The sequence below is a fragment of the Sphaeramia orbicularis genome, chromosome 15, assembly GCF_902148855.1.
Source record: "Sphaeramia orbicularis chromosome 15, fSphaOr1.1, whole genome shotgun sequence".
NCBI classification, from domain to species: domain Eukaryota; kingdom Metazoa; phylum Chordata; class Actinopteri; order Kurtiformes; family Apogonidae; genus Sphaeramia; species Sphaeramia orbicularis.
The window spans coordinates 21991928-22009651 of NC_043971.1; the positions used below are offsets into that span (position 1 = coordinate 21991928).

The following is a 17724-nucleotide window of genomic DNA, read 5'->3' on the forward strand; positions in this document are numbered from 1 at the left end:
GCAGGGCGGCTCTATGTGTGGTTGTGTAATGAGGCACTCTAGGAAAGATTAAAGCCATGAAATGAGGCACTGGGGAATGATAAATGGGGTCAAAGGCCTATCACTTCTTACCTTGCATGACTCGCATGCAAACTTGTTTGATGTGCTGATCACTTGGCTCTTTACCCTGGAAGAAGAAAAGGTAACACATTTTATGACAGTATCTGAAACATTTACACCCAGACTCCACAGCTCTGAAAGCATTAACCTTTATTGACGACACATGTTCTCACTACGACTGAATTCACAGCACATGGTGGAAAAACAGCCTTATTTTCCTCGAATAAACCTGGATGAATAAAGAAGCAAAAATTTGATTTCCCTTTTATCGTTTGAAAAAGTGACAATTTGGAGTTCCAAGCGTCTCCTTTTACAACAACTTGGGTATTGTATACGGGTGAGGATTTAACTGATCTTTATAAGAAAATGCTCTTTTTTCCTGGCTGCTCTACAAAGATGTCAAAATACAGATATGCCTGCAGGAAATCGGGATGCAGTTACTAGTTTACTGAAGCCTGTGGTGGGTACCAAAACTTAAAAACCTCCATGAAACAGCTTTTTCAGAGCGTCTTACTGATGTAATTTGACATATTTACTGCTGTTGCTGGAGTTTGATTGTGTATTTGGACCACTAAAACAACATCAGTCTAAAAAAAATCAAAGTGTGCATATAGAAACACAAGGCTGAAGAAGCCATAGTCATGACTTAGTATATAATGTTTTATACATGTTTTATGAGCCTTTGAAAGATTTTTTTAAATTTTTTTTTTACTGACAGATAAAAGAGCTCCACATACAGCACTGCATCTTGAAATACATGAAAAGTAAACTGTGCAGAATAAGATGTAAGGCTGAGATGTCTGTGTGGTTTGTTTGACAAAATAAAGCATGATATAATAGAGTGCATGGGGAGGTTTCAGTCAAAATGATAATATGAGAGAATAAAAAAAAGAGACTTGATAGTAGCAGCAAAGAATATAGTGGTGGTTTAAATCTATGGTGTAGCTAACTTCTTTTTGTTTGTTTGTTTTTTTACCTATTTCCTTGCACTCACTGACTGCTTTTCTAGGAAGTGACAGAATTTTGAGCGTTTCATTATACAAATAAATGATATCTACCATGTTGACCCATGATGATCTAGATGTGGTCATTTTTATGCTGTTGTATATTCATGCATGTTCTACCGCATTTGTCCAGCAGTCACCGCCAAAGCGTTCTGGCCATAGCAGCGTGATTGTAAGGCTGTTATACTCCAAAATGAGTAATATCTCCCAAAATACTGGTCCTATCAACTTGCCGTTTTCGCTAGTCTGTTCTTTGAGCAAAAATACATAAGTATGCCAAACTGCAGCAGTCAGCTCTTTCCTGATTTTGTATGAATCCCCAGACACACATTCATGCACACAGAGGTCACTTGGCTTTTATAATATAGATATATGGTTAGACAGGGGCGCTGCTACCAATCGTGGGCCCCATGAAAGCATAAACGTTGCAGACCCTTTATAAATTCAGTATCTTCTCAATCTGTTGGACCAGGGGGAGGGTGTAGGTGAGGGTGTGGGATGTACAAAACTTACTCACTTACGCTAGCGTGAATTGAAACTGAAACTTATCATGCTTTCAACGTCTGACTCCTGAATTACACAGCTAATCTTCGACAAAATTTTCACACCTTCTAACCTGTATCCACTGAACCCCCTCCACTGTTCTATTGGTCCCCCACAAATGCTAGACCCCATGAATTTGTCATGTTTACCCCCCCTTATGGGCACCCCAGTGGTTAGATCATAATTAAATCAGAATTATGAGGCCAGTGTATATTCACAGCTCTAACTGTAATACACTGTATAAGATTTTATGGCCTGTTTTTGTAATGTTTATGTACCATGCAGCCTCACACAGGTGCTCTTGGTAAAAAGGTTATATGAAGTATTAATATTGTAAACTCTCAACAGCAGGGGAAAGTCGTATTCCCGAACACACCAATGAATCATCGCTGTGTCCAAACGCTGTATTACTCACTGAATAAGGTATAAAGGTCATGTTTACACTCTTCTGTATTATGTATCATCAAGTTTTCTTCCTCGAACTAAAACTTATAGCCAGTTATTTTGATAGTCGGTCAAAATGTCTTATATCTATGTGTGCTGCATCAGCGGGTAGTTTACAACAGCCACAGTAAAACCACAAATCATCTCCATTTTCTGTACAGTTTGTGTTATCAATAGCTGTACTAAAGAGGTGTTTGGAATCATCCAAAAGTCAGAACTGTCACAGATTAGTCTGAACGGTGGATCAACAAACAGCCAACTTAGCAAAGATATTAACATCACATAATAATTTTATACCTTCATAAGCCTCATAATCAAACTCAGCCTTGTAGAGAAACGCTGCCATTTCAGTATAAGACTCCATTCTTTTCATTTAAAGCTGTGTCCAGTGATGAAAACAACAACTGTGCTTCTAGTTCTTATCACTTTGTCACTTTCTTTGACTCTAAAATGAGTTTCTTTGCGATTCCATCACTTTCTGATACTTTCTGATTTGTTCAAAGGCCCTCTGGTATCCTCAACTGGTGATTGAGGTCGATACGATAATATCGACATCTCTGATACTAGCTCTTTACACTCTAGAACTGATTCACAAATCAAAATATTGATATTTTTGATACTTCGGACATTTGAGGTAATGTATATCAGGAACACAATGGAAAGTAGCTAAACTACTGGGATACGTGACTGGTGGGAACTACTTCTTCTTCCACGTGGGTAGGTGTGTACTGTGTGTTGTTTCTCAGTCAGTCCTTCCCGACCCTAAGCAAACTAGCAGAGAGATACCTGGGAATTCCTGTCACTTCTGTACCAGCAGAGAGGGTCTTTTCAGAGGCAGGAGAGGTTCTGAGCAAAAAAACTGAACAGACTAAAGGGGAAAACAGTAATATGCTGTTGTTCCTTAACAAAAACTTGTGAATGAGTGAAAGTGTCGATGTTAGATGCTTTTGTTGAAGTGTTACATGTTCAGTATTTTCATATTTCATATTAACATGTTCATGTCGCATGAATTAACCCTATAACGCCTAATGTATCATATTTAATACACGAGTTTTGAAGCCTTCTACATGATCAGTGGGATTTTTTTTTCTTGAAAAACCTGATGTATACAATTAGATACATGTAATACACAGATAATCCACCAGGGGGAGGAATTCGTTCACCAGAGGCCTTTCCAGTGATACTACAAGACAGTCATTAATGAGGAAGGAGGCAGAACTTTGCTAATTTTGAAAAGGAATTACCAATTTGTTAGACATGTTTGTGTTATATTATGTTTGTGTTTGTTCAAAAACAATAATATTTGAGCATTGAGACCTGATGTATCAAATATGATACAAAATTGAAACTCATACATGGAAATTGATATTTGAAAAAAAAAATTGGGGGTTGTTCAGAAGGAGTAATAAAGGCTCCATTTTCAAAGAACTGGAATTTTCTGTCAGTGATTTAATGGTTCAGGCTTTACAGGGTTAATATGCAAGTTTAATTTTTATAATAATTCTTAATAATTAAACAATAATTACTCTCATGTCTTGTATTCTTTATGAAGCTACGATTTGAAATACACTATTTTTTATATATATATATCTCCAGACATTAAGAGTATTTGTACAAAGTATTGGTGTCAGATCAGTATCACTGATACCAGCCTGAATTTCACTTGGTATCAGATCAGAGACGAAATCCGTAGTATCGAACATCACTATCCTCAGCAGAGTGATTCAATACTGCCTCTAGTGGTCACATCCACCCCTTGGGCCATTGCTGTAAATATGTTCAATTCATGTCTATACAATTCAATATATTGGCATCTTTGCTGTAACTTCAGAGGTCTTTATTTTCGGTACAAGAGACTTGATAGTTTTAAGTCATTTTTTGATAATTGATAGTAGAAACACTACAAGTAGCACCTTTAAAAGTATGCAGCTGTTTATCTTATATGCTGTAGTAGTCTGACTGTTGAAAGCACTTTCTGAATAAAAATGGGAGTTCAGATTTATACGACTTCTTCTAACTGATGAAAAAGTAGCCATGTGCAGTAATATGGAAAATTGAAAACAGAAAATGCCACAAACTGTGAAGCATCAGGAACTGTGCATTCAGTTGTGCATTGTGAATCTGGGGGCCAGTTAAGATTCACACCTTCATCATTGTTCTTCATCACAGCTGATATAATCATGTATCTAAGTGGTGACTTTTAGTTTTAGTCGTTAAGTCATGTGTTTCAGGTATTGTACATCCACACATAGAGAAGAGTGGTTTTTCACTGGCTTACCGCAGGACCCTGGGACCCTCTGCTTCCAGGTGGACCTCTGTTTCCCTGCATCCCTCGTGGTCCAGGTGAGCCGGGCGGTCCCTCGATACCGGGCTGACCTCGACTTCCCTCTGGACCTCTTCGGCCCACCTCACCAGGGTTGCCAACCTTGACAGAAAAAAAGATGCCACATTAGAGCAACATTACAAAGTGCAGTACTTTATCAACGGTTTGACATCACAGAAAATATTCCAATGGTATAAACTCACCTCTCCTTTCACTCCTGGTTCTCCTGCTTCACCCTACGAGACCATTTATAAAACTCAAATTATTTAAACAAATCAAGATGGATATTGTTGGTATTCATGAATAGCTGCAATAAATAAACTGCAAATGTGCTTGTTTTAACAACTTACAACATCCCCTTTTTCTCCAGGATTTCCCTCATCACCTTGTATGCCCTATGATTAAAAAACAGCATGGAGATGATTTATGCAAAGCAAAACACTTCTTGGTTAAATGCTGAATTACTGTTTGCAAGGAGAATTATTTATTATCAGGATTTCTCACCTGCTCTCCCTTGGGTCCTGCTTCGCCACGTTCTCCCTGTAACATGCAAAATAAATGTGTTAACTAACTAAATTACCAACACACACTTTATATCTGCCAAAATATTTCATTTGTTCTCACTAGAGGGAGCTGTTTGTTGATCATTCATCATACTATACTTTCTTGAAGAAAAAAAAAACAAAAAACATAATCTTTTATCTGAATGGTATTGCTGTGTTTTCTTACCCTCTCTCCTTTCACACCAGGCAGACCAGGGGGACCAGGAAGACCAGGAAGGCCGGGGTCACCTTTAGGTCCCTATAACAAATAAACAAGTTTGTCTGGTAAGCAAGGTTGCATAAAAAATGTCAAGATTCCTTAGTAACCTTTAAAATCCAATATCATACCCTCAGGCTCTTTATTCATCAGGTATTTCATAACACCTGTCAACAAGCCTGAAAACATCAAAATATCAGCAGTTCAAGTTTACAACTGCAGTCTTAAAGTGAGGATATTGTTTTCTCTTGCACATCATGCTGGAGAAATCTTCTTCTCTGGAACAGGTTTGTGTGCACCATACTGCTTTGATCGCCGACTGACTGTCTGAGGAATGCCAGGAGAACAGAGGGCTCTTTCAGCCTGCTACTTTCTGGTCTCTCCTTACTGTGAAAATAGACCTCATGTGAGATCCGGTCCCGGCCTATTCTCTGAGACATTCCAGTGAAACAACAGCCAGAACTTTACACTGTCAGGTTTCCCTCCTTTTCAGTGTCGTTCAGTTACACTAGACTTAAAGCCACAGAACTGCCACATTATTGTTTAGTTCCTCTCCTTATCAATATGTCCTCGAGAGATTTGTCTGTATAGTACAATGATTAATTAACACTTAGACTAATCACATTTTTCAAATTACAGCCCTCAGCAAACTAAATCTATATTTTGAGATCCTGTATTTAGTGTTATTGTGTTCTGTACACATACATAATAGTAGTAACATAATAATAGTGACATACCCTGGCACCTGGCTTGCCGGCTGGTCCTGTGGGTCCTTGTTCTCCAACATCTCCCTATATGGTAGAAAAGACGTTGAAAAAAGTCAAATATTCCATCGGCATATGAATTATATTAATATGCTACAATAATTTTTTTATCCAGTTTTAATGGAGCAAAAATTACAGTTTTCAGGAAACTTACAGATAGAATTGCTCTACGAGAAGATTTAACACTGTTTCTCCTCAGCTGTTATTCATATGACATCCAAAGGTGCAAAGATGTATTGTTTGATTTTACTGCAGCATAAGTCATGATTTATTCATCTAGCTTAAAATGTTTCTTTATGTATCTTGCAGAAGGCAGAGTTGGCTATAAAACCAATCTCTATGACAGCTATGGCGTTCCACTAGGCAACTACCTTTGGTATTTCACTTTTCACAAACACACAAATCTTCAATGTAATGTACAGAGTTCCTTCTACTATATTTTCTTCAAGTGATAACTAATTTGTTGCTACATGGATTATCTGCTGTGTTTAACTCAGTCAGTAATAATGCCATGATAATGCGGTAATGATGCAATGAGTGACTCAAATTAGCATATTGGGGATTAAATTTAGAAATAAATCTTATTTTTTGCCACTCCATTAATAATAGAAACTATCATTAATTCATTAGTGTTTGGAGTCATTTAGAAATTTGCTCATTACTAGGGTCCATTACTGATTGGAAAGACCTCAGACCAGTCCAGATTAAGGCTGCAAAGTTAGTTTTGAGATACTCATAAAACATCATCATCATTGAAATTCACTTGCTGGTTTTCTATAGAAGTGTCGCTATTATTTGCCAGGGATGCACATAAATATGCTGAACATTACTGTTTATGAAGAAGGTTTCTTGGCAAAAAAAGGGGGGTTATAAATAACAGAAACAACACAAGCCAACAGAAAATAACTCTGGCACTGTTCTATATTTAATGAAAGCAATATTGTCATGCGCATTCCATTTAGTATCTGACCAGCTACAACATGCAAACAAAATAAATAATAATTTAACAAGTAACTCCGGTTTAATAATTTAATAACTTTGAAAAAATCCACTTGTTATCAGAGCATCATCCAAATGAAAATAATGCATGACACAAGAGAATTAGCCGGCATTCCTACCTTTAATAAGTGATTGATATCATAGCTGCTATACGACTGTTACCTGGTATTTTATTGATTAATAGTAACCTTGGTTTATTGTGCTTAAAATTATAATGCTTCCATGGTTATGATACCTAAAGGATACCTAAATCTGTGTTCATAAATGCTTTTGAGATGTATTTGAAATGAAAGATATTAAGTTTTGAGAGATATTTTTTGTAGACTCAAGCATGAATGCTGTGGAAGAAGCTAATGAGGATCCTAAGAAATAAACTAATAAAAACTAGGAGGAAATACTTACAGGTTCACCAATGGGTCCAACAGGTCCCACCTCACCCTGTTCTCCACGCTCTCCCTGTAGAGTGACAGTAAAATGACACAGTCACACAACAGAGATGACACAAGACTGACAGCAATTACCACACATCTTGGTCATACTTACTGGTTTTCCTGCAGAGCCCATCGTTCCAGGAAGCCCTGGTTGACCAGCATCTCCCTAAAAAAAACAATCAGATTTTACATTTTCTCAATGCATCTCAAGAAGAACATTTCTGGAAAAACAGTGTAGGTGATATTTATTTATTATTCAACCAAACAACCTTCGGGCCACTCAACCCTTTTGGTCCAGGCACACCAGGCAGCCCCTAGAAACAAAGAAGACGTCTTTAAGTGATACATCAATAATCATGACAACAATTTCTCACAACAAGAATTAAAATTATTTCCAGCAGATATGTCAAAAAGTGTCAGGGATTAAAGAGGATATAGCTCACAATAGGATACACTGCAACAGACAGAATACAGGCTTAGTGGATACAAATATATTTGTTTGAGTTTCTTTTGATGCGAATAAGCTTAAGGTGATAAAAGTACTCTCAATATTTAAATCAGGTGTTGACTTTTTATGCCTACAAAACCTTTGGTAATGCTGCCACAGCCAAGGGTGTTCATGTTTGCCAACAGATTCTCTAATGCCTTTCATTAGACTAATCACAGAACAGAGGGCTGGAAAAAAATGTAGTCTCTCAATTCTGTCCTTGGAAGACAGTAATTATGGTTTCATGGCTAAAAAAATGTTAAGTCTATCATTATTTACAGTAATAGGTTAGGTTTTTTGTGCTATTAAGTGATTCAATAAAATGGGTGTTACATGTATGAGTGGGCAGCGCAGTACAGCAGACATAAGCTGTTGCACTTCACCCTGGGCCTAAGGAGTTTACTCAGGTGCATCCAATCATACTTGACAGTTTAGGGTCAAAGGTCACAAGGGTCATACTTACAGGAAGTCCCTGAAGGCCAACCTCTCCAGGAACTCCTGCCTTCCCAATGCTTCCCTGTAGAAAAACAGACAGTGAACAAATGAAGATTAAAACACTCATGACTGTTAAAAAAAAAAAAGAAAGAAAGAAAGAAAGAAAGAAGGAGAAAATAAACTTTATGGATTTATGGGTACATCAGTAGAATCCATGCTCTACCTTTGCTCCTGGCATCCCAGGAATACCTTCACGACCATCCACACCTGGTAAACCCTAAAGGACAAACTAAAATGAGCTGTTTCTAGACAATTTACTGAACATTAAAGCTTTATTTGCCATCATTGTTACAATACTTACCGCTTCTCCCTTAGGACCGGGAAGTCCTGTTATTCCCCTTGGACCTTGACTACCCTGAGTTAAAAAATAAAGCAACAATGATTTTAATCAATATTTAAGTCCAACAAATGACACTTTTTTATTTATTGTAAGTATTCTATTCCCCAAAGATGAGTTTATTTGAGGTTGTCTTTGGATATGACACTTACAAACATGTTGTCTTATGCATTTTTTGAGTGTATTTTCTACAACATGTCCAAAATGGTTGGGATGCTAGATACAATCTAAACCAGGCATGTCCAAAGTCCGGCCCGGGGGCCAATCACGGCCCGCGGTCAGATTTTATACGGCCCACAGCTTGGGTTTTATATTATATTACTTATGGCCCGCTTGGACTGTTGAACCGAGTACATGAATCATAAAAGGTTCCAAATGCAGTTTCTCCTTTCACCTCATGGTGGCAGCACCACTCTAACTCTATCTGGCTTTGTGACTTTGCCGTGAACCTTTTTCGCTAATTTCAAACCACGGCGCCTGTAAATAAAAAAACGAAAGTTGACAGTGAGGGCCGCCGCTTCCAGGAGAGATGGGAATTACATTTTTTTTTCACTGAAAATCGAGGCAATTATGTTTGCCTAATTTGTCAAGAGACTGTTACCTTGTTTAAGGAATTCAATGTAAAGAGACACGAGCAGACAAAATATGCTAACGCATACGGCAAGCTAGCAGGGAGTGAGCGCTCCAAAAAAGTGAAGCAAATTCAAGCTGCTTTAAACTCACAACAGTGACTCTTCACGTGAACCTGGGAGTGAAATGAATTCGCCACCAAGGCAGGCTACCAAGTTGCCAGGTTAGTTGCCTCTAACTGCTGGTGTTATGTACTTGTAGATGTGACACAAAATATTACTTTCTGATTTTATGAAAGACAAGAGTAAGAGTCATATGTTTTCATCTTAAACGTTAACAGACTTTGCATTACTGAGTAAAATATGAGTAATGATTACTCATATAAGTCATGTTTAAAATGAATGTGGGGTTAAGATTTTTATCAACTGGGAAGTTTGAGATACTCCATACAGTTTGTTCTATGTTATCTGACTCCAGATGTGAAAGGAAGGCAGAATTTTTTTTTTTTTTTTTTTAAATTTGTTCACACCTGAGTGGCTTAGATTTGGTTACATTGCCATCTTAAAAAATGATATTGTGACAATGAAGATAAAATTGTTGTAGAACAGCGCATTTATATGTAATTTTTACTGTTTAAAAAATGTCTGAAGGGACCACTGGCCCCTGGCAATGTCCACATTATCAGATCTGGCCCTCTTGAAAAAAAGTTTGGACACCCCTGATCTAAACAACACCAGGATGCAATGATTTGCACATTTCATAAACTCATATTTTATTCACAGTAGAAATGTTTAAACTGCGAAAATGCAGTATTAAAAAAAAGGGTTTATTTTAATATGGTGGGAGCAAATATTTGATATGTTTTGCACAGTCTGTTGGGACTAATGTTGAATTTGCATATCATCGCATTCTGTTTTTATATACATTTTATACAGCGTCCCAGTTTTATTAGAATATAAAAATGTTTTGGATGTGGCATGTTTACTTACCATTTCACCTTTAGGCCCAGCCTCACCCATTACACCTCTCTGGCCTTGATCTCCCTGAAATCACACATCAAAACGAACATGACTGCTACGTTCCCAATTTTTAGAAAAATATTTAGTTTATGGAAACACCTTACAGTTGCTCCTGCAACACCCTGGGGACCTGGATCTCCATCAAGACCTCGAGCACCCTGCAAGAGAATAACATTAGTTTTAGTTCTGTTCTGTTTGAAAGATATGCCAAGGATTCATATAGAAATTAGTTCAGAAAAAAAAAAAAATCTTATGTTGCTGAAGGTATCATGGGCTTAGAAACAACAAACCCACTCACCATCTCTCCCTTGGGGCCCATCATTCCTGTGGCTCCACGAATTCCCTGAGGACCCTGAAATGACAAAACAGATCAACAGGTAGATCAGTGAGCACAGAGAAGAAAATAATTTAAGAGTCTGTACTATGATGTGATAAATATCTAACCGTTGGTCCTTGGGCTCCGACTTCTCCTAGAACTCCCTGGTCTCCTTCCTCACCCTGAATGTGTGAAAGAAAAGCAACAACTTCAACAAAGTGGTGCTAAGTCAAAGAAATTACCAATAAAACAGTAACATTTGAAGGGGCAACCACATCCTAATGCATAATGCAGGTGACATCCCATCAGGGTTTCTCTTTTGAGGAAAAATCCAGAGGCTCTTTCTATCAACAGCTTGTTAATTAGAAAATGAGGCGACCATTCTAAAAAGTGTTTAATGTCTACTTTATAATGGATTGCAAGAGGGCAAAAGCAGACAATTTAACTCCAAATGAGTGCTCTCCTGCTTTGCAAATTACAAATAATTTATTGCTGACTCTGTGGTAGACCTAAGGAGGCATATCCATTAAGACAGATAACAGGGTTGTGTATCTAAAGCTCTGCACATTTTCTTTTAATCTATTTTATTAGATTAGAACAATATATTGCCAAGTGCTAAACAACAAATAAAGCATAAAGATACATGATATAAAAAGTTCATACTTGTTTACATCAGAGATTGAATTAAAATGAGGTGCGTTTTTTTTTACACAGTTTTATTTCTGTTTGACTTTCAGATTGAAGAAATTGGATTTCATCTTAATGGAAGCGATGTCTGTTCTTCAAAAAGAAGAAGATGTAAAGCAGAGTCAAACAGACTGCAGAATGGTTTATAAAATGAACTTGATAATATGATAAGAAAGAAACCATGTCTTTGTTTAGATGTCTTGGATCTGAAAGCGAATAAAAAATCACTGTTATGAATATGTGATAAGAAACGAGTTAAACGTCTGATTCAAACTGAATGTGAACTGTTCTGTTTCGTTTTTGCCACAAAAACCAAGAATCACATTTGTTCTCTCATATCCTCCTGAGACCCAGCAATGCATTTTTGTCCTCTGTAGTGGACAACAGTTTAAGACCTTTACTTTAAAAAAAAAAAAAAAATCTACTGAAAGGGACATTATATATTTATTAAAAAGTTTAAATAAAAAATGTATCTGAAAAAAAAAACTGTTGCATTATGCCGTTTCCAATTAAGGCAATTATTTAATGTAAATTGGCGAAAATGTTTACTTACTGGGTCTCGGGAGGATATACATACTTATTGTATTAACTTATTTATGTTTTTTTTGCTGAAAGCACAGAATAAAATAATTTCAACCCCAGCAAAACATCTAGTTCTTCATTTGATAAGATTTTACTATAAGTGTCTTGATGTTTGTAAAAGGAAAACAGCCAAAAGGCCTCTCAAATCTCACTGAAGGAGAAAATCATTCTTGAGGATGGAACGCAGACGGACAGTAAATCATATCCTGGTGCTGGGTGATAAAGGGAGATAGGCCCAGACTCATTTCCATTTATATAGTGCATGGACACATTACAGGGAAACAGTAGTTGTGCTTGAACATCATTTCAAATAAATCATCCTCCATGCATTACAAGGAGTCGGAGGCAGTACACACAAGCATGTATCACTTCTTCTTGAAATAGAGCGATACAAATACTACTTGTCTCAAAGGTGCCGAGAATCCCTTTTTCAACTTTAAGTCATGCATAATTGTTTGTTGACGCCAAATATTATGGCATTTCAAGCTGCTGTGGGAGGGAATTTTGCTTTTTTGTGTAACTACTTATGTACTTTTCCACTCATTGGTATGTATGAAAAATGTGTAACATTTAATATAAGTATGAATGCCTAACTTTGGGTTTACAAACAAGAACTTTTGCAAGATTGTTTACCTTGTGCCCTTGTTTTCCAGGTTCTCCTTGTTCACCTTTTACACCTTTGTGGCCCTAGAAACACACACACAAAAGAGGGAGTACACATTAAACACATTATATTCTGTTACATGTTAACTCATAAAGACCCAGTGCTACTTTTGTGTCAGTTTCCAAACAAATTTTTCCTCTATATTTAACTTTTCTTAAGTCATTTATCACCATTTATTATAATATGATGTTCTGTATTTGGGTTTTTTTTCAGTGTAAGTCATGTATTTAATTCACTTTTCATGTAGACGTTCATAAAAACTCAGATTAAAGTTGAAGGTTATTTCATCAAAAACAAAAAAACTGAAGAAAAAGTGACTTTTTCAGCAAAGATATCATTAACTGAACATAAACCAAGTGTCTCCATCCACTGTCATTGATCCAACTCCATGGGTTTTACTGGTGAATCAATGTTGTAGAAGATGACGGTGTTTGAAGTTTCCACGCTCACTATGGACCCTCTGAACATCCAAATGGGTCATATCTGATGACCATGAAAAGATGACAAACTACATTTTACACCAATTATTTACATGGATTTATAGGATTTGTGGATCAATAGGTATTAAACATCATAGATGAGTAGATGCTTTTGGACACCAGTCGCTGTTTGGGTCTTTATGGGTTGAATTCATGCAACAAAAAAAAGACCTTTCTGCTCACCTTCATACCAGGAAGACCAGGATGTCCAGGAGTTCCAGGTGGACAGGAGTTTGGACACTGGACAACAATAACATAAACACAGAGTAAGAGAATATTTGAGATAAATAAATCACAGAATAACTTCAGAAATCAACATCTTACCAGGTCAGCGCTGCCAAGCATTCCAGCTGCCCCCTGAAACAGAGAAAAGATACAAATGCAAATCAGAGCTTTGATATTCTAATTTATCAGCATTATGACAGATTTTGTAGATGACATGAAAAAAGACAGCAATTAGCGATGCCTCACTAATAAGACCAGATTAATGTCGCAACTGTGTCATGCTTCATCCCTGGCATCACACGAAGTTGTGTCACTTACTCTGGGCCCTGTTGGTCCACGAGGTCCCTGTGGCCCCCTCACACCCATGGCCCCCTGCAGACATAAATATATAAAAGAGTCAAAACTATAGAAATAAAGAAAATGTACATATACCGGATATGAGTAAATAAAAGAAACCTTATTCATCTGAAATATAAGATGTCATTATGGGGAAAAAAGCTTTGATTTGGTTGCTGTTATACTGTTCTTAGTCCATGTCAGTGGTCTAAAGAGTAGTACAATAGTAGTCAACCTGATGTTGACTACAAAAGGCTTTTGACTTTTTAAATTTTATATTCTCTTTTGAAACTCTGCACTGCAACTCTTACTTTAATATGTGTTTTTATTTTATTTTATTTTATTTTATTTATTTATTTATTTGGACTTTATGTGTTGTTTTCTTACTTGCTGTTTTTAATCACCTTTTATATGTTTCTTTTATAATGTTTTAAATGTGTTTCTTTTTATTTCAATGCCCTGTGTGAAGCACTTTGAATTGACTTGTTGCTGAAATGTGCTATACAAATAAACTTGCCTTGCCTTGCCTTACAAGAAACATGCGTAAAACTCATAATACATTTTACAATGTCACACAAACATTTACCTTAGTTATGCTTTAATCAATACATTATCTGAAGATACTGATATCTACAGCCACAGGGCAAAATAATAACCAATATCTAGCTATAATAGAGAGACAGATTCAGGGAAATGAAATAACAATAAAACTCCAAGAAAGACAAGTTGATAGTTTCTTATCTTTCAAATAGTTTTTTGTAACTTTTAGCCAGTTTCTTGAGTTTATTCAAAATGTGCTGACATAAAGAAAGGATTTTAATCCTTTTTTTTTTTTTTTTTTTATTGACATGGTCAACTATGAAGTCTGTAAAATGCAACAAGTTGTGTTTGTGTCTGATTTCTTGTACTCACAGGTGGTCCACCTTTTCCTACTTCACCTGCTAGTCCTCCAGGCCCAGGTGGTCCCTTTTGAAAATCAAATTTAGAAAATAAAACTCTATGGGTGGAGATCGCTTTGAGTAGAAAATATTAATTTATATTGTCACATAAATACATTACTTACGGGGGGTCCATCTGGCCCAACACCCTGGAGGAGGACATATATAAGTCTGAATGAGCGTTATCAACAGGACAAGGATAATAAAGATGTAGATAAAGATGAGGAAAGATGAGTATTTTAATAACTCACAGCTGTTCCACGAGGTCCAGCTTTCCCAGGTTCACCCTAGATAGATAGATAGATAGATAGATAGATAGATAGATAGATAGATAGATAGATAGATAGATAGATAGATAGATAGATAGATAGATAGATAGATAGATAGATAGATAGATAGATAGATTTCATTTATTCTAAGCACATAAAAGTCAATGAAATTCAAAGATTCAAAGATAAACACACATATCTTAATAATGCAATCATAATGTTGTTTATTTTGGTTTGTGCACTTAAAAACAGCCTTTATTTCTGTAAAATTGAGCTGTTTTGAGCCTGCAGACAGTCTGTGTTAACATTCCTCTAGCTCATCACATGACTGAGCCGGGCACACTTGACCCAGCAATGTTTAGCTTAATGAGGACCGATGTTGGGGCTTCATTCCCCACGGAGATTACACAGAGGACTTGCAGGATTAAGTCTCATTTGTCATGAGAAATTGGTTTATGCACTGCAGCTCTCTGTGCCATGCCAAAAGACTGGACAGCAGCTTGGCACCATTTCCTTGACTGTCTCCAAAGCAGGAAAAGAAAGGGCTCATTAGTTACTCACTTTCTGTCCGGGAGGGCCATCGGGACCAGGATCTCCAATGGGGCCAGTTAAACCCTACAGAGAAGAGACATCATGCTTAGGTATTTATATCAAAACAGAGAAATACTTCAGTGCCTGTTGTTCAACTTCATTTGTTTTCCACACCCAACATCTCTGGATTTGGTATCACATTCTAATGCTACATCATCCTGACATAACCCCGCTCCAGTGGGAGGAGTCCTATGTGTTTCATATTCATAAATGGGACTAACTTGGCCAACCCCCTCCTCTAAGGTGTTGAGATATATATACTGCTCTGCGGGGTAATGTTGGTCACTTTTTGAAATCATTCATAACAGTGTAATCTTAGCTTAGCAGGCACACAGAAAAGGGCAGAGGCCAAAACTCTCAGACTGCAAACCAAGCAGAGAGCAACATTCCTTTGGCTTATTTCAAACAAGCCCACTGAAAGAAATCATTCCTCACTGATTTGAGGATTCTCAACAGGAGATACGAACAGGAGCCAGCCAACAAAGCCTCTACTGTTTCTGAAACTCTGCTAAATGTGACCAGGTATAATAAAACAAACGGATCGTAATATAAGTAATACATTGAATAATAGCTGCAACAATGGTGCTTCATCTACCTTTCTGAATCTGAAGATTCTCTATGTTTATGTATTTTCTTAAGCAGTATGATGAGTGGATGTTTTTTTTAACCCCACTATAAACTAATGGAAGTTGCTCATACTCTTGGTTTGGACAAAATCAGTGCCTCACCCCTATAAAGGAAATTGCAATTTGTCCATCCTGTTTTAAAAATTCCTCACATTTCTGCACACATTTTTCTTACTGAATCTACACCAAGCCTCATGAGGATGATTATAACCTCTTCTGTGGGAGGAATATAATTATTTGATGGTTCCTCCCCCTCTAGAGCCTTTAGGGATGAATATTGTTAGACAAACACAAAATTTAGAAAGTTAAAATATATATATATATATATATATATATATATATATATATATATATATATATATATATATATATAAAACTTGAAGTGCTCACATCATTTCCAGGAATTCCAGGTAACCCTGTAGAGCCGGGTTTACCTGCATCTCCATCAGGTCCCTAAAGACAAACATACACAACTCAGAGAAAAGCCAAATAGCACCAACATAATACATGAATATAAAATTGCATTTAAAGTTATACTTACAGGAGGACCCTCCACACCATCTTCTCCCCTTTCCCCCTATAATAACATAGATTTACTGCTTTTAAGGCAAAAAATGAAAACTATAAGCATGTTCTGCATTGGCATTTCACACATTATGTAAACAATATAGACAGAGCAGAGGAAACTTACATCAATGCCATCAATTCCTGGGACACCAGCAGGTCCAGGAGGGCCAGGAGTTCCTTGGCTCCTCTAAGAAAATAAATGAATATGACATGATTTTATTTTTTTCATTTCAGCATACTGCTGTGCTGAAAATATATGTCATGAAGTTCTTCTTTACTCTATGGTTCTTGTTTAAATAAAGTTTAAATAGGAAAATTCAGATAAAGGCATGCACCCTCACTCTTTTACCAGTAAACAATACATAAATTCTGGAAGTTCCCCTTGTGGGACTACTAAAGGCATATCGTATCTTATAAAACAATACCATAATGTCATATTGTCATTAAAATGGATCTTGTTATTTTTGCATGACCACCAGCAGAACGCGCACCTGCACCTCGGTAACGTCAGTCTATGGAGACAAAGAGAGAAGAAAGACAGATGGAGACGTATAAGTCTTACTTGAGCGGAGCAGATAAGGACAAGCTGCAGAAGCAGCACCAGAAGTGGCCCTCGGAAGCTGGGGGCCCGCACCATGATCTCCCCGTGGGCTTGAAAGGTAAAAGTTGTAGTCCTTTCTCTGGGGTTTGTTGGGCTGAAGGAGCCCCCGACAAAACAACCCAACTGAATCCTCCTCAGCTATCTAGACCGCCCGAGGTCTCAGGGGCTCATGTATATTCATACAATGTTTGGTTACAGGAAGGGATTGGAGGGGTTTGGAGGGGAGAAAGAGCGGGGAGGGGTCACATTTCGGACACCACCAATAGGCAGGATGAGCGGGTTATTTAATCTGTGCCATGCTCACACATTTTATTTCAACTAAAAAAAGTTATAATCAAGTCATCAAAAAATATCAGGCAAAGAAACACAGGCAAAAGTGAAGTAAGTATTTTATTTGTTTCCTTGTTTTCATTCCTTACCGATGTTGTGGCTGGGAGATCATGGCATGCTTCTGTTCTTGCACGGGTGACATCGCAGTGAATCAGCATTGATTGTAGTTCAAACTTTAAATAAATAAAAATAAAATAAATAAGTAAGAAAATAATTAATTGGCAAAGTCACTTCATTAA

At 37.0% G+C, this 17724-nt stretch overlaps 1 protein-coding gene across 2 annotated transcripts in view; it reads right to left on the reverse strand.

Moving 5' to 3' along the window:
* Positions 1-17724, reverse strand: part of col9a1b (collagen, type IX, alpha 1b) — a 28030-nt gene that overhangs the window by 5732 nt on the left and 4574 nt on the right. The window contains exons 5-34 of one of the 2 annotated variants that reach the window (XM_030156360.1): positions 17575-17658; positions 17046-17066; positions 16679-16741; positions 16529-16564; positions 16378-16440; positions 15332-15385; positions 14753-14788; positions 14627-14650; positions 14476-14529; positions 13546-13599; positions 13327-13359; positions 13186-13242; positions 12493-12546; positions 10719-10772; positions 10573-10626; positions 10379-10432; positions 10245-10298; positions 8650-8703; positions 8512-8565; positions 8317-8370; positions 7636-7680; positions 7479-7532; positions 7338-7391; positions 5910-5963; positions 5143-5214; positions 4918-4953; positions 4764-4808; positions 4617-4649; positions 4369-4515; positions 112-166 (exon numbers count right to left, since the gene is read on the reverse strand). In XM_030156360.1, the coding sequence (XP_030012220.1) occupies positions 112-166; positions 4369-4515; positions 4617-4649; positions 4764-4808; positions 4918-4953; positions 5143-5214; positions 5910-5963; positions 7338-7391; positions 7479-7532; positions 7636-7680; positions 8317-8370; positions 8512-8565; positions 8650-8703; positions 10245-10298; positions 10379-10432; positions 10573-10626; positions 10719-10772; positions 12493-12546; positions 13186-13242; positions 13327-13359; positions 13546-13599; positions 14476-14529; positions 14627-14650; positions 14753-14788; positions 15332-15385; positions 16378-16440; positions 16529-16564; positions 16679-16741; positions 17046-17066; positions 17575-17658 (1606 nt within the window). Of the gene's footprint in view, positions 1-111; positions 167-4368; positions 4516-4616; positions 4650-4763; positions 4809-4917; positions 4954-5142; positions 5215-5909; positions 5964-7337; positions 7392-7478; positions 7533-7635; positions 7681-8316; positions 8371-8511; positions 8566-8649; positions 8704-10244; positions 10299-10378; positions 10433-10572; positions 10627-10718; positions 10773-12492; positions 12547-13185; positions 13243-13326; positions 13360-13545; positions 13600-14475; positions 14530-14626; positions 14651-14752; positions 14789-15331; positions 15386-16377; positions 16441-16528; positions 16565-16678; positions 16742-17045; positions 17067-17116; positions 17280-17574; positions 17659-17724 lie in introns of those variants that run through there. The other variant, XM_030156361.1, reaches the window with a different exon arrangement.